General features: G+C 61.1%; 1 protein-coding gene across 1 annotated transcript in view; it reads right to left on the bottom strand.

Annotated features, from left to right (window-relative positions):
- Positions 1-1654: 1654 nt before the first annotated feature.
- SHANK1 (SH3 and multiple ankyrin repeat domains 1) overlaps positions 1655-19557 on the bottom strand; it is a 38986-nt gene continuing 21083 nt past the window's right edge. Inside the window, exons 15-23 of the mRNA XM_077130911.1 lie at positions 18756-18838; positions 18388-18512; positions 17876-18011; positions 17612-17692; positions 16803-16871; positions 16311-16429; positions 9351-9447; positions 4316-7379; positions 1655-2579 (exon numbers count right to left, since the gene is read on the bottom strand). Coding sequence (XP_076987026.1) covers positions 1862-2579; positions 4316-7379; positions 9351-9447; positions 16311-16429; positions 16803-16871; positions 17612-17692; positions 17876-18011; positions 18388-18512; positions 18756-18838 — 4492 coding nt within the window. The 3' untranslated portion in view covers positions 1655-1861. The remainder of the gene's footprint in view (positions 2580-4315; positions 7380-9350; positions 9448-16310; positions 16430-16802; positions 16872-17611; positions 17693-17875; positions 18012-18387; positions 18513-18755; positions 18839-19557) is intronic.

The raw sequence follows: 19557 nt of genomic DNA, 5'->3' as shown, positions 1-19557 counted from the left end.
AGGAGGGGGAGCTCCCATCTTTGGCAGCTGCACATAGGGGACCTGAGGGCAGTGCCCTCCCCCCTTTACCCACAGCAGGGGAGGAGTTTCCCAGGGGGAGGGGTGGCTTAAAATTCCCAAGCCCCAGGAATAAGGGGAGGGGAAGCGTGCGGGAGAGGCGGAGCCGTGCTAGAGGGAGGGGTTTCTTCGAGAGAGGAAAGGTTAGACGGTGGGGGCATCTTCGTGCAAAATGAATAGACTGGTGGCTCAGGAAGGAGGATGAAGAGGGGAGAGGGAAGATGTGAGAGCAGGCTTGAGGCTGGAGAGGAGCAAGTGTGGAAGTAGAAAGCGAGAGTGCATAGGGTTTTCTCTTGCCAGAAAGAGTGTAAGAAAGGAAGACCAAAGAGTGAGAATGATTGCAAGAGGTGTTCCGTGGGGAGGGCGGGGGGGAATGGAGGGGGTGTGCCAGGAAAAGAAACACTAGCATTGCCCAAGAGTGTGGGAGATGAGACAAGTGTGCAAAAGGGCAGAGTGGTCCAGAGCAGGCAGTTCTCCCAAGGAGATGGAGAAAGTCTTCTGGGAGCTGAGAAGAATAAGTCAAAAGACAAGAGCGGGCACGCTGCAGCCAAGATGTGCAAGCACATTGGTAAGGGAAAGAAAAAAGGCTTCGAGGAAGCAGTGAGAGTGCTGGGCAGAATGTGTGTATAAGAGTGAGTGTGCAAGAAGTTTCATTAAGAGTAAAGAATGGAGATGGATAAAAGATTTGGAAAAGGAGGGGGCGAGGGAGTGAGTTTTCACCAAAGAGGAAAGGAATGAGTGTTTGAGAGAGAAACACAGTTCCTGGGAGGCAAGTGTGCAAGAGATGTGATTAAAAAGTGACAGTGCAAAAGGACAAGGATGGAGGAGAGGCATAGAAGTGTGACTGCAAGAGGGAGAGATGGAGCAAAGAGAATGAATTCAAAGGTTCCAGAAGAAGAGGGTAGTAAGTGTACAAGCGTAAGAGTATGTCAGGAGCAGCACACGAGACAGTGAGTGTGCACGGCTCGAACAAAGAGAAGAGTATTCCAGAGAATAAATATGTGTGCCTGGAGTTTGAGGGGCCGGGAGGAAAGCGTATTCCGAGTGTGCCTGCAGCCGGGGTCCAGGGATTTCAAGAGGTGAGGTGGGCAAAGGAGGGGCCCAAGGGAGAAGTGTGTAAGCAAGAGTCAGAGGGCGTGTGAAAAGAAACGCGATGTGTGCGAGGCAAACTGTGTGTTTGAGAGCTGAGAGGTCCTCGAGAGCCAGTGGCAAAGGCGGGAGTGTGCAAGACAGCGAGAGGGCAAATTTGTGCAAAATTGCAGCCCTGGGAGGGGAGGGGAAGGGATAGAGAGAGCGCAGGCGTGCAAAGGAGCGTGCAAGAGGCTGGAGGGCAGCTGTGTGTGCTGGGGAGAGGGGAAGCAAGGACAGGAGAGCTGAGGGACCTGGAGAGGGTGGGAAGGGTTGTTTGAGGGGCGGCAGGTGGTGGAATCTGAGGGTACCCCCTTTCCCTGCGGCTTGGGGGACTGCCCCCATCCCGTCAGGCTCGGGGCTGGCCCTCTATGGCTCTGTCTGTCCCCCCCCAAGAGTCGACCCTTCCCTCCTTCTCAACTCCCCCACCAGTAGTGCCTTCCATCCCCTCTCCGCTCCCCGCCTCTCACATACACACAGTCTGTGTCAGCTGCCCCCTCCTGTGAGGTGCAAATGTCCGGCCAGGGGCAGGCCACCTGGTGACCTCCGGCCTCAGGGGACCAGGGCAGGGCACAGTCTCCGCAGAGTCCCTGGCCCAGGGAGAGATGACGGTCAGGGGTCAGAGGCCAGCGGCCCCCAGGGTTCTGTGGACGGGCTGGTCCGTCCAGTCCAGCCATCACCTCTCCAGGAAGAATTTGAGTGCACGGTCAATGTTCATCCGATGACCCACCCTGGTCACCCCCAGATCAACGTAGTCCTCCTTGGTCAAGGCGGGCAGGTGGGAGCCATCGATCTCGTGGTCCAGGAACTGGGCGCGGTGCTCGGCCAAGCCCAGCCATTCCAGCCAGTCGGCCACGTCGAACTTGGTCCAGAAGCCCAGGGGCTTAGCGCCAAACGGCTTGTCCGGGGGCAGCGAAAGCAGGCGGGTTGGCGACAGGGAGCGGGAGGCCCCCGACAAGGCTCCTCCAAGGCCCCCAGATATCCCCGGGTGGGGCGGCACAAAGACGGGGGCGAAGGGGTCGGCCGAGCCCCCTGCCCCTCCGGTGGGGGAGCCGCGGATGTCAAAGAGGCCCGGATAGAGGGGTCCGGAAGGCAAGATGGGCAGGGACGAGGGTCGGGGTGCAGGGCTGACCTTGTGCTCCGAGGCAGGCAGCAGCGAGGGGCTGGGGGCCCGGCGGAGCAGAGGTGGCCGCATCTCGAACTCCACGCCCTGGAGGTGGCGGGTGGATGTGGAGGAGGAGGAGGCCGAAGGGGACGTGGCCCCCGGGGCTGCAGCGGCTGAAGGGGAGACCCCAGGTCCTGTGGGGAGTGGTGGCAGAGGTGGTTTGGGCCAGTTCTGGAACAGGCTGCTGACGGGTTTGGAGAGGAGCGAGGACTGGGAATCGTCTGAGAGTCTGGAAGGTGACAAGGGGGCAGGGGAGAGGGATTTGGGGAGGCGAGGGGTGGGGATGAGAACCAGGCCAAGGTCAAGATATGGGGAGAGAGACATAGTGGCAGGGTAGAGAGATGGAGAAGAGAGGGGAAGAGATGGATGTGAGGATAGAAATGAAAGGATAGAAAGATGAGAGGACAGGGAGAGGGTGACAGTGCAGAAAGAGAGAGAGAGATGAAAGAAAAAGAGACAATAAGTGATAATAATAATAATAGCCTCCACTTACTGATGTTGACATGTGCCAGGCATTATTCTACGTGCTTTACATACCGCATCTCAGTTTAATCCCCACCACAGCCCTGATGCAGTTTACTATTATTAGCGTCATCAGCACAGAGAGGTTAAGTAACTTGCCTAGGGACACACAGCCAGGAAGTGGCAGAGCCCGGTTATATGGCACCAAAGTCTGAGCTCTTAACCACTATTCTATACTGCCTTTCCGGTTATGGCCAGTTACAGCAGAGTGAAGGCGGGGAGACATGGAGGGAGGGACAAAAAGAGGGGGAGCATCCAGGGGAGAGAGATGGAAGGGGGCAGGGGACAGAGAGAGAGAGAGACGAGGAGAGGGAGATGAAAGACAAGAAACAAGGGGAGGAAAAGGTTCCCCTCATCCCTTTAGCTCCTTCAAGCATGGGGGCCCACCTCAGGGCCTTTGCACTGGCTGCTCCCTCTGCAGGATCTTCCCCCAGCAGCCCCTTCTCCAGTCTCTGCTCAACTTGCCCAGTTATCAGGGAGACCGCCTCCAACCATCCCATTTCTTCCTCGGGAGGGTTATGTGGGTTTGGTTCCCTGCCTGCCCCTCACTAGAACAGGAGCTGTCTTGTCCACTGTGACGTCCCTATCACCCAGAAGGGCACCTGGCACACAGTAGGTGACAAACCAATGAGCCATGCACCTGTTGGCGAAACTCAGCATCCCCTCGTCTACCTGGAACGCTTAAGAATAATCTGAGTTCCTTAAGGTTTCGGAAGACCTGACAAAACCACGTGCTAACATCCACCTAAAGCAGAACCGGAAAGGACTCCAAGCATGGCCCCGGGGGGGCTTTAAAATCTACGTGTCTGCATCAGGAGCATAACTCCACTTTCCCCTGGGACCAGGAGCTCCCCAGGGGCCTGGAGCTTTATTTGTGGCGATGCTGGCCAGGGCCAGCTGCCTGGGGGAAAAGCCCATGTCGCCCTGAACGCACCCACTGTTCTCGGGTTCAAACAGTGGCCTTCTGACGAGGCGGGTGGCGTGCTCCCCCCCTCCCGGGTACCTCCGCCTGAGATCACCCAGCCAGAAACGACAGGGCTGATTTAGGAACCCAGGAGGCCGCTCTCCAGAAGCCCCACTTCCGACCCCACATTAGGGTTCAAGAACCCAGGAGAGCTCAGGGACCATCAGGAAGACTGACAAGCCCAACAAGGAAAGAGACCTCCGCCAGTTTCCTTCCAAGCTCCTTTGTTAGGAGCTTTTGGTTCATCATGGGATGATGGTTGTCACGGTGATGGAAGCTACCGAGGTAGAGGGAAGTTTAAAGTAGCTGTGAAAGCCTGCCACTTTGTGGGGAGGCTTCGGCAAGCGGGCCCGGCTGCTGTATCCGCTCTGCTCTGCCTCTCTGGGACCCTACAGCCACACAGCGACGGGGGAGGCAGATCCTGGCACCCACATATCTGTCCCTTCAGTCTCCACTGCCAGCCCCCAGCCCCTGCTCACCTCTGCCGCTGCAGGGAGGAGGTCCTCTCGGGGACGTAGCTGGCTCCCCCGTGGTGGTGGCTGTCCCCGCTTCCCCCGCTGCCTCCCCGGGCCCAGGGCAGGGCACCACCGGCTGCCGAGGAGCCCCCAAACTGCTGGAGCTTGGAGCTGAGTTCGCTGATGATGCTGGCTTTTACCGTCGCCAAGGCTGAGGCCTGAGGTGGGGCCAGGGGCCCGGGCAGGGGTGGTGGCGGTGGCCCAGGGCCCTCCTCCCAGGGCAGCAGCTTCCGAGGCAGGGAGGAGGCTGTGGGCAAGGGCAGCGGGGGAACTTCTGGCTCCGCAGTCACTGGCCCTCCTGTTGAGGCCCCGGCACAGCCACTCAGGGCCAACAGCCCATCTGTTCCTGCCCCTGTCACGGACACGGTGGGACTGGTGGGGGTGACCGGGTCTCGGAGGCCCCCACTGGGGCCAGGCCGCAGGCCTCCGCTGCCCCCCAGGGCCCGGCCCCGAAGTTTAGAGGGAGTCATGAGCTGCGGGGGATACGGCGGGCCTGGGGTCCCAGCGCTCCCAAAGGCCTGGCCATCTAGGTAGGCCACGTAGGTGTCCAGAAGCTCGGGGCCGCTGGGCCCCCCGGCCCCTGCCCCGCCCTCGGCCGACAGGCTGCTCAGCGTGGAGGCGCTGCTGATGGTCTCCAGCGGGTGGTCGCTGCTGCTGCGGCTGTCCACCTCCTCGATGCCGGAGTCCGTGCCAGCCGGGGCGTCGGGGCCGGGCTGGGGGGCGGCGGGGGCCGGGACGGCGGGGGCGGGCGGGCCGGGCGGAGGGGCGTCCCCGGGAGCCGCGGGGGCCCCCTGGGTCAGCGTGGCCACCTCGCTGTCGTAGGACGTCAGGCTGGACGCGGTGGAGTCCAGGGTGGGGGGCGGGGGGGCGGCGGCGGCGGCGGGCGGGGGCGGCCCGGCGGGCAAGGGGGCGGCGGGGGCGGGCGGGTCGGGCAGCGGGTGGGGCGGCCCGGGCGTGAGGGGCGACTCGGGCTTCTCGAAGCTGTTGGAGAACTCGAGGGGCGGGGGCAGCGGCTCCACGAAGAGGAACTCCCCGTCTTCCACGTCCACCGAGGGTGCGGGCGGCGGCAGGACCAGCAGGGGCAGCCCGTTCTCCTCGCTGCCCCGCGGGGAGGTGGGCGAGGTGGGCACGGAGCGGCGGGGGCTGGACGGCGGGACCCCGGGGCCGTCCTCCGAGGGCGTCCGCCCGGCGGCCCGCGGCTGGCAGTTCTCCAGGAACCGCACGTGGAGGGGCAGCCGCTCCGGCTCCTCGGCCGCGCCCGACCTCCAGGCCTTGCTGAGCCCGGGGTGGGGGGGCGGGGGCTCGGAGCCCAGCTGCAGCAGCAGCGGCGCGACCCCGGGGGCGGCGGGGGGCAGGCGGTGCAGCAGGGAGCGCCGCGCGGCGGGCGGGCTGGCGGGAAGGGCCTTCTCCTGGCTGCCCAGGCCGGCCCGGTAGCCCAGCTCCCGGCGCGCGGGGTCCGGGGGCGCGGCCCCCCACAGGCGCAGCACGGGCTCGTGGTGCGCGTGCGGCGAGTGGTGGAGCGGGGCGGGCGGCGGGGCCTCGTAGCGGGGCGACGGGGGCCGGGGAGGGGGCTGGGGCCGCCCGCCGCCCTCCGAGGACTCCTTCAGCGCCCGCTCACGCGCCGCCAGGGCCAGGCCGAGTGGGGAGGCCGGGTCCAGGGCCTTGCCCGTCAGCGGGTGCACCAGCGGCCGGGGCGGCAGGAAGCTGGTGAAGGCGCTGCTGCCGCCCGCGCTGCCCGCGTAGGCGCGGCCGCCCGCCGCGTAGCCCGCGTAGCCGCCGGCGCCGCCGGCCTCGAGCCGCAGGTACGGCTCGGCGGCGAACATGCCCTCGTCAATGGACTTGGAGTGGCGCAGCCGAGGCCCCGGGGGCAGCCCCGCGCCCAGCCCGCCGTCGCCCGCGCCGTCGTCGTCGCCCGCGTCGGTGGACAGGAAGAGCGTGGACCTGCGGCGGGCCTCGTTCTGCCAGCCTCCCTCCCTGCGGGCCGCCCCCACCAGGGCGGCCCCGAACTGGCTGGTGAAGTCGAGGGTGGCGGGGCCGCTGGGCGAGGCGGGCGCGGGCGCGGGCGACGGGGCGGGCGGCACGGGCGACAGGGCCGGCGCGGGGCTGGCCGACGAGGCCCCGCCGCCCGCCGCGCTCTCGGCCTGGGCGGGGGGCTCGGCCTCGGTGCTGCTGCCCTGGCTGCTGCGGCCGCTGCTGCTGGTGGACGGCGCCTTGATGATGATGGTCGGGATGGCGATGGAGTTCTTCTCGGGCGCGGCGGGCGCGGCGGGCGGCGGCTGCGGGGAGGCCGGGGACGCGGGCGCGGGCGCGGGCGGGAGGCCGCCGCCGGCGCCGCCCTTCTGGGGCTCGCCCTCCACCTTGGTCTGCTTGACCAGCGGGCCCTTGCGGCCGCGGCCCGAGCGCGCGGGCACGTACATGGCGGCGCTGGCGGCCCGCGGGGGCAGCTGGAAGTAGCGCAGCGCCGGGCCCTGCGCCGAGCCACCGCCCCCCGCCCCGCCGCCGTGGTGGGACGGGGACGGGGCTCCCGGGCCGGGGCCGGGCCCGCCGCCCCGCCAGCCGCGCAGGCTGGGCTGCGGCCCCAGAGCCAGGCGGGGCGGGGGGTCGTCGGGGGAGCCGCCGGTCTCCATCTCCGGCGGGTGAGGGGGGTGGGCGTGGTGGTGGTGCGGCTGGGGGGCCGGGGCGTGGTGGTGGTGGTGGTGCGGCGGGTGGTGGTGGGCGGGGGGCAGCGGCCCGCCGTGGTACAGGCTCTTCTCCCGCCCCCCGAGGCGCGCGTCGGGCGGGGAGGGGCCATCGAAGGAGGCTGGGGAGGAGGCCGGGAGGGGGCCGCCCGAGCCGGGGTTGAAGGCGCCTCCCCGGGGGGAGGGGGTGAGGCGGCCGGAGGAGGAGGGGGCCGGGGGTGTGCTGTAGGGGGGCTCCGGTGGGGACGTGGTGGGCGGCGGGGGGATGTCCTCCGAGCCAGGCACAGACAGACTGCGGCTGAACTTCATGGCTGGCGGGGCCAGGTAAGGCCTGTCCTCTTCAGCAGCCCCTGGGGGGACGCGGAGGGTCGAGGAGCAGAGCCGGGCCTTGGGGGGCGGGGGGCACGGTCTGCTCCTCTACCCCAGAGAACCAGGATAATTAAATAATGACAGCGGCTCCCAGTACACGCAAAGAATTCACATGGCCTAGCCCAGCCGCTGTGATAAACTGGAGTGAGCTGGAGACTGAGATGGCCACACAGGTGGTGCCTGCCCCGAGGCAGACTGCGGAGGGGGCCCAGGTGGCTGAGCTGCAGCTGAACTTCCTTCCCAAGCCCAGAGGGGGCGTCTTTCTCTAGGCTGGTGTTGGTTTGGGGAGAGCCACTATGGTTCCAGCTGGGGAGGGACTGCCAGCTTTAATTTGAGTGGGGACAGATTTCTTTTCTGGGCCTTCAGAAAAGAAATGCCATTAGCTCATCCAACCAGGGAACTCCCGGCTCTGTGTAAGAAGAGCAGTTCAAAGGGGGGAGCCCGTCTATGGAAGAATACCAGGGGAATGAGGAGATACGGGCAGACCCCACAAATGCTGCACTGTGGGTTTTGACAGCCTGGGAAACGCTGGATTCCCCCTGCAAAACCACTCCAGGGCACTCCGAGGATCTGAGTCTTCTGCCGACTTGTCCCCCTCTGGCCCCCGATTTACTCTCCCTCCTTTGAGGTTGCCCACCAGCGCCCCCCTCATGGCTCAGCAGAAGACCCCCCAGTTTATTTCTGCCTCTGGCCCAGTCCTCTCTCCTACACTCCAGACTCCTGGTCCTCACCAGGCCCCAGGACGGAGCTCCTGGTCTCCCCCAAATAGGCTCTCCCGCTGCCACGGCCTCCCTCATCTCGGAAATTAGGAGCTCTGCCCTTCTAGCTGTTCAAGCCCTAAACCCTGGAGTCATCCTGGACAGGTTTTCTTCCTGGCATCACCCACATCCAGTCCATCAGCAAATCCTGTTACTTCCAAATGCACCCAGAGTCCAATCCCTCCTTGCCCCTCCAAGGCCACCACCCTGGTCCATTGGTTTCCCACCTGGACTCTGGCTGTTGCACCCTTGGGTCCCTGGCCCCCTCCCCAGACAGTCTTTCCCCCACACAGCCACCAGAGGGCGCCTGTGAGAACCTAAGTTAGCTGGGCGGCCCACCCAGAATAAAAGCCCACGTCCTCATGGGGCCCACCAGGAGGCCTGGTAGGATCCAGGCTTTGTTCCTTCTCTGCCCTCACCTCTCACCTTCTCCCCAACACAAACTTGGTAGTTCCAGTCTCATTGGCCTCCTTGCCATTCCTAAAACATGGCAGGCCCACTCCTGCCTCAGGACCTTTGCACAGGCTGTTCCACCTGCCTGAAACACTGTTTCTTTGGTCACGCTCGCACCTCGCCTCCTTTACCTCCAAGTTCTAGCTCCAACCTCCCCGCCTCTCGCCCAGCACTCCTGCGCTCCCTTTAATCTTTGTTCTTTTGCTCCTTGGCACTTGCCACTGCTAACAGACTATCTTATACTTTTCTTGTTTATTTTTTCAATCTCATTTCTGTCTTCTCTACTAGAATGTAAGGCCTGGGGGGGGGAGCATCTATACTGTTTTGCTTGCAGACATACCCCTGCAGTCCAGGGCAAGGCCTGGCACAGGGCTGGTGTGCAGCAAAGGTCTGTGGAATGGGGTCAGGTATAAGAGAGGGAAGCAGGGCCTGCAGCGGGGACTTCGGCTCACTGCCTCCAGCCGAGGGTGCCCATGCCCCCAAAGCATAGATGCAGACAAGGCCCAGAGAAGTGAAGCCTCCTGCCCCAGGCCACACGGCTGGGGGGCGAGGAGTCAGGAAGTAAACCCGAGCTTGGCCAGTTCCAGAGCCCGCACTCTCTGTACCACTTGATGGAACTATGGCCACTTTAGGAAACAGGTAAGGACATTTGAACAACCCCTTGATTTCCCCCCAGACAGTTACCCCTCCACCCCCAGGCTTCCATGCATCTGCCCCCATCCTCCAACCCCTATGACATACCGATGGATTTTTGGCGGAGCATAAGCCCAGGTCCTGGGGGCAGGTACGACGGACGTTCGTAACTTGGCTGTGAGCGGTGGTGGGGATCGAAGCTCGACTTTGGGGTGACAGGCAGGGAGGAGAGAGAAAAGATAGCAGAGAACCGTCAGGTGGGGTGCAAAGGCTGACGCTTCCCCAGGAGGCTGGCCCTCTCGCCTTCACCTTCCCTAGTTCCACATCTCTGGAGGAAGAGAGAGGGGATCCGAGAAAGTGGGAGGGGATTCTTGGGGACCTGGAAAGGCTTCTGAGTCTGGGCAGGGCAGAGAAAGAAAGGGAAGAGAAAGCAGATCATTACCCGGCCCCATGAGCTCTTTTTTCCCAACACATCCCTCTTCTGTGCCCTTCTCTCCGTTCCGGCTGCCACTGCCGCGGTCCAAGTGGCCGCTGCTTCCCCACCCTGCTCCCCCAGTCCTTTGCAGTTGGTTTTCCATACGGAAGTCAGAGGGATCTTTCAAAACAAAAACTCAGGTCATGTTGGTGCCCTGCTTAAAATCCTACGTCTGTCAGGAGGGAGCCAGGTTCCCAACTCTGGTTGACAAGGTCCTTTCCCCTGGGCGTGATGCTGCACCTGTCTGTGGCTCACAGCAGCCCCTGGCCTGGGAGAATTACCCTCCTCCGAAGCAGCGAACCTGCCCCAGAGGTCACACTCCACCCCCGCCTCCCTCCAACAGCCCTGAGCACCTACCCTGCTTCAGAACATCTGCCCGTGCTGTGGCTTCCCTGCATGAAAGTTTCCTCCCAGGCATCCCAGGGTCCTTCTCATCTGCAAAGTTCCCCTCAAGTGTCCTCCCCCTGCCTCGTTTTCTCCGCAGCACCCACTGCTACATGAAACGCCCTGCTCACTGTGTGCAGCCCGCACTTGACCATGAGCTCCCTGAGGGCAGGGCCGGTGCACCCCAGGCTCTGCCTAACTCCAGTGTCTAGGGCGCTTGATGCGTTCAGCCATGTGCAAAATGTTTTAGTATCTTTTCAAATCAGAAGGGAAAAAATGAATGTTATCTTGCCTGGAGTACATTAATTTCATTTCAAACCAAGGCAGTCATAATATAGAAACCTTTATATATGAAGGTCTGTATGAAAATAAATAAATATATATTTTTGGAATGAAAACAAACTGACACTCAGCGCTGCTGGGCCCAGGCTCCCCAGCTTCTGCTAGGTGACCCCACACATCTTCCTTTGCCATCTCTGACACAGGAAGCCCAGAGAAGGGAGACACTCTCGGGCTGGAGCCCCAGTGTACAGGGCCCTTTGGAATGACCCTCACTGCTCTCACCTTTCTTGCCCCCCCCTCTGGCTATTCCCCCCCCCCCCTCCCCGGCCATTCACCGTTTCTCCGAATGCTCCCTGCAGCTTGTTGCCTCTGAGCCTCAGCATATGCTGTTCCCTGAGCTCGGGACATCTCTTCTCTGTTCTCTGCCTGTGCAAACTCCTCATCACCCCAGCTCTCCCCTCACACCTGTCTGCCCTTCTTCTAGGCCGTCCAATCTGATGGCTGCTGGCCTTCAGATTGAAACTTACATTAATTGAAATTTAAAAAGCCAGTTGTCCATCATGCGGGCCACCTTTCAAGCGTTCAACTGTCACACGTGGCTGGTGGCTCCCGCATCTGACAGTTCTGACACTCCTGCTATAGACCTTCATGGGGCCTTCTGCTCCCTCAGTCACCGTACCCACTGGCCCTGGACTGAGATGATCTGTTTCTGTGTTTATCTTGTTCATTCACTCCACAAATTTTTACTGAGCATCTACTTGGTGCCAGTACAGTGGTAACAAGATCGATGAGACAGTCCCTGCCCACGTGACCGTCAACACAGTAAATTGGTAAAATATAACAGGGATCAGATGGAGGTGAGGGTCAGGAGCCACAAATAGTATAATTTAAAATATGGTAGTGAAGGCAGGCTTCACTGGGAAATCTGGGCAAACACCTGGAGGAACTGACAAAGAGACACGCAGATATGCAGGGAAATGTCCCAGGCAGAGGGACAGTGAGTGCAAAGGTCCTGAGGTAGGAGTGGGTGCAGGTGCTCATGGAAACAGCCAGGAGGCTGGTGTGTCTGGAGCAGGTGAGCCAGAGAGGACAGGGGTGGGAGATGAGGGCAGGCAGGTGGGAGGAAAGTAGGGCTGTTGGTTTCAGGTTTCTTTATTTCAGCTCCCAGGTCTCCCCCAAGAGGCTTCTTCCTGCTGCTCTCTATCCTAGCCCCCTTCCTTTGTCACAGTTTCAAGTTATCATGATCATTTGCTTGCTTGTTTATTGTCCATCAGGGAGACCCAATGCCCATTCACCTCTTCTTCCTTGGTCCAGAAACCCCAATCTTATTTGGCACTTCTTGATAAACTACATTTCCCAGCCTCCCTTACAGCTAAGTGTGGCCGTGTAACTAAGGCCGGCCCAGATGCCTAAGTGTTCCTTCTGGGATGTCTCATTAAAGGGAGTGCCAGAAACAGTAAGGTACCCTCTTTTGCCCTTCTGCCTTTCCATAGTTCCTTGTTCTTGTGGCCTGGGATACTGGTACAATGGCTAGAGCTCCAGCAATTTTGGGGGGCTAGGAGGCAGACCTTGTAACTGGAAGCAAGGTTAGGACAGTGGAGCAGAAAACAGAAAGAAATCTAGTCTTCATGACCATGGAGGCTGACACACCTACCTATGATCCCCTACCCAGACTTATTTCACACGGGAGATATCAGCATTTACCCTCTTCAAGCCACTGTCATTTGGGGCTTCGTTTACACGTAGCAGAATCCAATTCTGCTACGTTTCCCCCCAAATGTAAATGCAAATTTTCTGAGAAGTGAACTTTGTTTGACTGGTTCGCTCCTATAGCCCCAGACCCCAGCAGCAGGCCCAGCATATAGTAGATGCTCAATAAATATTTGGAGAATGAAGGTCTGATAGGAGGCAGCATAAGACACCCCAGCAGGATAGGGGAGCACTGGAGAGTGACACCCCGGTCCTGTTCCTTTCAACATCCCCAGCGATCAGCACTAGGAGGTGTTTCCTGAACAATGTCACTTTGACCAACGTCCCCCATTCTCCAGCTGGAGAAAGGGGACCCAGGGAGGCCATGGGGAAGGCTGTCCTGGCGGACGTGAAAACACTGAGACCAGAGCAGCTCCGGGAGGGGGAGACGGGATGCTTCTCAGCTTGCCTGACTCTTCCCAAATCTGCTAGGCGTTTTTCACCTTCTCCTTCTCCTTCTCCTTGAGCCTCAACCTGCTTGGTTTTCTGTCCTGACCTGCATCTGTTAATGATGTGTGTGCCATTAGGGAGCAGAACCCACAAAAGGAAACAGGAATTGTGCAGTGGTGCGGAACACAAGAAGTGGGAAGTGGAGGGAAACAACTATTTGCCAGCCGCTTTATGTGCGTGTCCTCGCTGAATCCTCAAACCAGCCTGTGCGTTAGGCTGGGTTCCCCCCCCCCCCCCCCCCCCCCCGACACACACACTTCGTGATGGCAAAGAAGATTGTGGGTCACAGGGGGAGAACGGTCGGGTCTTAGATCAGCCAGTCAGTAAGGACGAGAAGAGAGGGACATGGCAGAAGATGGACCAGCGTGCTTAGTAAAATCATAGGATCAAATAAAATGGGTCAGAAAGGCTGTGAGGGCTGCTGGGGGGCACAGGAAGGCTGGAGGGAGCAGAGCCCAGGCTGGGGAGGGCGGGTCACAGGATGCTTAGGAGGAGGCAGGAAGACGAGGGAAGCATGCTGCCTGGGGTGAGGGGGGCACGGAGGACAGAGAGGAGGGAGAGGCAACCCCGCTGGAAAGGGGACCGAAGGTACACAGAAGGCCAGGCCTCGGGGGAAAGTCAGACAGATGCAGAAGGGCTCAGGGTGACAGAGGAGGGTCAGGGTGACCAGGAAGGGTCGGGGTGACTGGGGGCTGTGGGGTGGGGGTGGTGGGGCGTCGGGGAACTGGAGGGTAAGGCAGGCTGGGGGTTTCTGATTGGCTGCGGGGAGCTCAGGGGGATGGGGAGGGGACTGGCAGTCCTGGCAGACCGGCCGAAAAGGTTTAGGAGAGAAGAGGAGTGTGCCCTGGAGGGTCTGAGTGTCCGAGGAGACATGATGCCGCCTGAGGAGGGGAGGCCTGACGAGGGACTGACTCAGGCTGGGACAGGCTGACCTCGGTCAGCATCTGGCAGGGGCATCTCTCCACCTCAAAGGGGGTGGCCAATCAGAATGTGCCAGATGCCAGTGACGTCACCGGCTGCCGGGCAGACTCCTCCTGTGGGCTGCAGGCTGGGCTCAGGTCCCTGCACCTGGCCTGGGCTTCAGGGCCCAGAGGGTGCGCCCCGGGGGGGTGGGGGTGGGAGCTGGGCAGAGCTGGAGGGAGCCAGCCCGAGGGGAGGGAGTGAGGAGGCCGGGGAAGTGAGACAGAGACGCGGGGGGAGGGCAGGGGACAGAGATGGGAAGAGACACAGAGATGGGAGAGAGACAGAGATGGGGAGAGTCAGAGATGGAGTGAGAGACAGAGATGGAGAGCCAGATGGCAAACAGACAGGGAGAGACAGAGAGACAGAAATGGGGAGACAGAGACAGAGGTGGGGAGACAGGGGGGCAGAGAAACAAAGCCTGGAGACTTTGGGAGACAAGGAGGGGAAATTGAGCAACTGGAGAACTAGGGACCCAAGGAGGCCAGGGGTAAGGCTGTCCTGGTGGACACTAAACCGGAGGGACCAGAGCGGCTCCAGGAGAGGGAGACGGGGCCGAGCATGCAATCCAGAGGGAAGAATGAAAAGAACCAGAAGGAGCAGCGGAGTGAGGAGAAAGGCTAAGTCAGCAGCCCCCAGAGCCGGGGTGGTGGTGGGGAAAGCAAGGGAGGCTTCAGGGTGTCAGTGACCGGGCAGCAGAGACCGCAGCTGAGAAAGGCAAAGCCACACAGAGGGGAGCACAGACGGACAGACAGCAGAGTCCTGGGGGACAAGGCCCAAGAGGCACCCGGCCCTAGATGGATCCGCCTGGTGTTGGCACTGATGTCCACTGACACTTGTGGGTCTCCCTGCACCCCATTTAGGCTGTACGCAAAAGTGTGTCTTTTGGGGATGAGTTAAAATCTCCCATTTTGTAAGCTTAGCCCCGTTTTACAGAGCAGGCCACCAAGATGCCAAGAAATTAAGCAACAGAGTCCAGAGTGACACAGGAAGTTAAATGGATTTGAATCCATGTCTGTCTGTGTTAGAGTTTCTTGGGATGGGAACAAATATAAACACTGGGGAGGATGTTTGCAGACATGGGGAGGGAAATTCAGGAGGTGGAGAGGGAGAAAGCAACTGGAGAGAGGCACAAAGAAATGAAGTTATTGGGGGTACATCCCAGGCCTCCAATAAATACTGAATGAATGAAAGAATCTATGTCCACCTAGGGTAACCCAGGGCTGAAAATCGTTTAAAACTCAGTGTGGTGTGGGGCAGCAGTTCTTAACTGGGGGTGATTTAGCCCCCAGAGGACAGTGGGCAAAATGTAAACACTGGGGAGGACGTTTGCAGACATGGGGAGGGAAATTCAGGAGGAGGAGGAGAGGGAGAAAGCAGTCGGAAGACGTTTGGGGTTGTCCTGATCAGAGGGGGGTGCTACTGGCATCTGATAGGGGGAGCCCAGGGAGGCTGCTAAACACTCTCCCATGCACAGGCTGGCCCCCCACAGTAAAGGCCTCTCAGGTGCCCGATGTCGCTACGCCCGGTTGAGAAGCCCTGGGGGAAGGGAGAGGACCTGCCCCTTGCTGAGAAGCCTCAGACAAATCAACTCAACCCTCCGAGACTCCATTTCATCATCCGCCAAATGGGGATGCCCTCTCCCCCCTGCCCTGTTCTCTCTGGATGGGGGTGAGGAAGCTTGCTGAGGAATCCTGAGGTGGCTCTGGGGGTGGGGGGAGGGTGAGTGAGGATGGAAGGATGTAAACATAGGAGGAGGAAACAAGAAAGGAAAGGTAAATGCTCATGGTGGGTAGGTGTGGGGTCTGAAAAAGGAGGAACTTTCTAGCAATCTGTCCAAATACAGAATAAACCACACCTGGAGTAGTGAGTTCCTCGTCTCAGGAGGCATTCGAGCTGGGCTGGAAGAAGACTTGAGAAAGAAGCGATAGAAATAAGAGGCTGTGGCTAGATTAAATGCCTGTAGAACTGGAGCCTGTGAAATTTCAGAAACTCTAGGACAGGTGTTTTGCAAAAGGGGCCAGATCAGACATCTCCAAGACTAGAGAAAAGGACAAAAGAAGCAAACCAGCATTTGCTGAGAGATTGCTGTACTGGGAGATGATCTCACCCAAATCCTGAAAGGACCAGCAAGGTTCTGCTTTAGCCTCACTTTTCAGAGCAGAAAACAGACAGAGAAGTTAAGTGACGTGGTCCAGAATGGCACAGGAAGTTAGAGGAAGTCAGAAATATGAATCCACATCTGACCCTCAACAGCAGGTCCAACCTTCAGGGGGACCGTGGCTAGACTCCAGGGGACCTGTGAACTGGGATGGGAGAAAATAGCACACCTTTCTCTTCATTGTCCTCCATATGAAATGCAACATTTGCTCGATTCAGAGTGAAGGCAACAATTCTCCTTAGCAAGACCCAAGACTGCGACACCAACAGAAATCACAGACACATTGACCCCGCAGGTGCCGCAGATGTCTTGCAATCGCGCATTTGTGCTCGCCTTGACTTGGAGACCAGAGCCGTTTTAAGCGGCATCCCCTAACGCCGGACGGAAAGGCACCGAGATGGCCGTATTGAAAATGTGCTTCTTGAGAATATTTTGATAATTCCACTTCTGGGTAACTGGCTTTCTTTGTAATCAGATGCATTTTATTTTATGCATTTGTCAGCATCATTCCGAGAAGGACTACACCGGAGTGGCCCAGAGGCTCCAGGATGGCCCCTCAAGCTTCCTCACCTCCCAGCCCACCAGCTCCCCCAGCCAGGGCTCCTACCTCAGTGGCAAAGAAGCCCTTGGGCCGGTGTTTGCCCAGGGATGCCAGGCCACCGGGGGCAGGACTCTCGCTTGCGCTGATCGTCTGTTGAGCTGCTGCCAAGATTTCATCCAGTTTGTCTAGGGGGAGGCGGAAGAGGGGTGGACAGACCGTGCCATGAGTTTGTTTGGGCCTGGCCTAGAGACGGAGCAGCAGGAAGCTGAGAGCGCCCCAGATGAGCCAGGAAGAGGTTCGCCATCCCCCGGCCTGGAGGACAGGCCCCAGGATGGAAAGGGGCCAGGGCTGAGGACCGACAGCCACGTTGGAGGGCAGCAGGTAAGGAAAGAAGGAAGAAAGGAGCCCGTGGGGAGGGGGGCTGAGGTCATGGGGAAGCGGGTGAGAGGTCATGCTCAGCGCACGCGGGTGGACATGGGGTCGTGGCTGGAGCGCGCACGGCGGCCCCGGGGGGCACGGGGACCGTGGGGGGACCTGGGCAGCCCGGGGCCATCTTACTCAGCGCCATTTGATACACCGTGCGCTTTTTCTCCATGCTGGGCACCGGCGCCGGCTGCGGCTCGTACTCTGTGGGCAAAGGGCGCGGATGAGGCACACGGGTGCCCCCGGGCCGGGTGGAGCGGGCGCGGCCCCCGGGCGTGGCCAGCGAGTGGCCCAAGCATGAGCGGGGCAGCGTGGGGCCCGGGGCCGGGAGGGGCGAGGCTGCCGGCGGGGTCGGGACGGGGGCCCTCCCGCCAGTCCTGTGCCCACTCACCACTCTTCTTCCTCCAGGGGGAGACTAGCCCGGGGGAGAGGCAGTAGAGGAGCCAAGAGTTAGGATGTCAGGGGGACGCGAGGGGCCCCCTCTCTGGGACACCCGCCTCCCTGGGGCCCCCGGGGGTGGGGGCGGTCTGCTGTCCGAGCCGCTCCCTCCGTCAGGGAATGTGGGACCCCCCAGGTCCACTCGGCTGTGCCTGGAGGGAGGGGCTCGCCTTCCTCTCTGGGCACGGGGAAGGGCTGGTGGAAGGAGAGATGGCGGTGGGGGTGGGGGCATGAAGGAAGAAAACAGAGTGACCGGCCAAGAGGGGTGCCCAGAGGGGCACACACAGACCCAGAGAGCCCCGGACGCTGAGACAGAAGAGGTGAGGACAGAGGGAAAGAGACTCTCGGACACCCCTCCCAAGCGACACACACGCAGGCCAAGCTCTGGCCTGATGGAGTGGGGGGACAGGACGGACAAGAACCCCTGGTCACTAACGACACTAACGAACTCAAGGGACGCCTCCCCCTTCCCCACTCCCTCCCAGAACCGTGGCCCTCAGGCTCACCCATCTCCTCCAGTTCTGAGGTCATGGATTTGGAGCGCAAGGAGATGGCGGGGGGCGGGAGCCGCTTAGCCTGCTGGGGGGCTGGTGAGGTGACGGGGTGGGGGGGGGGGACAGCCGTCAGAACCAGGCGGGGGGGGGAGAAGCCCTCGTGACCCCTCCCACGGCGCTCCCAGAGCTGCCGGGATGCTGAGCCTGCCCGGCCTCAGTTTCTCCCCAGCAGGCGGCCTTGGGTGAGGGGAGGGCAAGCTGGAGGGGGGCGGGCACCTTTCTTGTGGGCGGCCTCATCCATGTCGGGGTGCCTGGTGACCATCACCACCTTCACCATCAGCGTGTTGCCCCCTTGGCGGATCATGTTGACCACCTGGCGGTGGCCGACCTTGACCACGTTCTGTCCGTTCACCTGCGGCCCGGGCACCCCAGACCCAGGGTGAGGGCAGGGGCACTGCCAGCCCTGCCCAGGGGCGCCAAGGCCCCGCCTCCCCCTCCCCACCTCTTCACAGCCCCCTCCCTCCGAGCCCCCAGAACCGTGTGTGGGTACCCGGGGACAGCCCGGAAATGAACTCTTCTGAGATGCTTCAGAGGGGCCTTCAAAGGACATGCAGGAGAAAGTGGGGGGCGAGGGAGAAGGCGGGTGCTGGGCAGCTGGGTCCTAGCGTGGTTGGTGAAGGGCCTGGGACGGGTCCCTGGGTCCCAGGGGAGAAGGGGTGTCAGGGGTCCCAAAGGGAGGGTCAGATGGGCCTGAGGCAGGCCCTGGGGCTCGGGGGAGCCAGACTCACCTCGATGAGGAAGTCGCCCATCCGCAGCCCGGCTCGCCACGCCACGCCGCCTTCGTCCACCGACTCGAGGTACTGCAGCGCCGGGAAGGCCGGGGTGGGCGTGAACTCCTCGATGGGGGTCTGCGCTGCAGATGGGGAGGAGCCGGCGGGGTCGGAGGGGAGGGGGTGGAGAGGCCGAGCAGGGGAGGGGGCTCAGACCCCAGTCACGGAGGCCTCACCGTAGCTGAGGGACCGGCACCCCGGGGTGGGGTGGGGGTGGGGGGCTGGGCTCTCTTGTTCTTTCCATCCTCCCAGCACCTCCCTACCCCTCAGCCCTGCTTCCTGGGTCAGAGAGCCCCGCTCCCAGCCCCAGCCCAGCTGCCACTCACCCTTGGCCCCCCGGAGCACGAACCCAAACCCTTCGCTGTCCTTTTTCTGCAGCAGGACCGTCTTCTCCTTAATGATGTAATCGCTGGGCCGGCGGCGGAGGCGGGGGAGGGAGGAACGGGATGGGGCGGGTAGAGAAGGGATCATGAGGCAGACAGCCCATGCCCCACCCAAGCCCCTGCTCCAGGGGTGCTGGGTGCCTGTCCCTGGATCTTTCTCTCCCACTCCGTATGCTCGCAGCAGCCCTGCCAGGCCTCCTCCTCAGAGCTCGGTGTGCTCGCTCTCTCCCACTCACTCATTCATCCATCCCTGCATCCATTCAGCAAGGAGCAGCGAGCCCATCACCGTGGGCCAGCCCTGGGCCTGGGGACAAGCACCGGCTGATCAGACAACCTGGCCTGAGCCCCTGCTGGCCACCCCCTCCTGCCTGTGACCTTGAGTTCACAATCTTAACCTCTGGGGCCTCTGTTTTCCCTCCTCTGTAATGGGGGACGACGGCAGACTCTCCTGTTGCTGGGAGAGTTCTGCAGGTAGCAAACGTGTCGTGTCCAGGACGGAGTCTGACACATGGCGTGTGCTCGACGGGACTCGTCCAGTCGAGAGGGCCACACTTACTTCAGGGCCACCTCCCAGCGCCCCCGAGCCTCCCTGCATTGTCCAGGTGGGGTAGCTGCGAGCACAGATGGCTATTAATCTCATTAACTGAAATTCATGTTTAAAAGTCGAGCTCCTCAGGCGTATTTAGCCACATTGCCATGAGCCCAAAAACCACTTGTCGCTGGTGGTTACCAGACTGCTCAGTGC

This window comes from Tamandua tetradactyla, chromosome 16 (assembly GCF_023851605.1).
Source record: "Tamandua tetradactyla isolate mTamTet1 chromosome 16, mTamTet1.pri, whole genome shotgun sequence".
Taxonomy (NCBI): Eukaryota; Metazoa; Chordata; class Mammalia; order Pilosa; family Myrmecophagidae; genus Tamandua; species Tamandua tetradactyla.
This window is presented reverse-complemented; position numbering and strand designations above follow the sequence as displayed.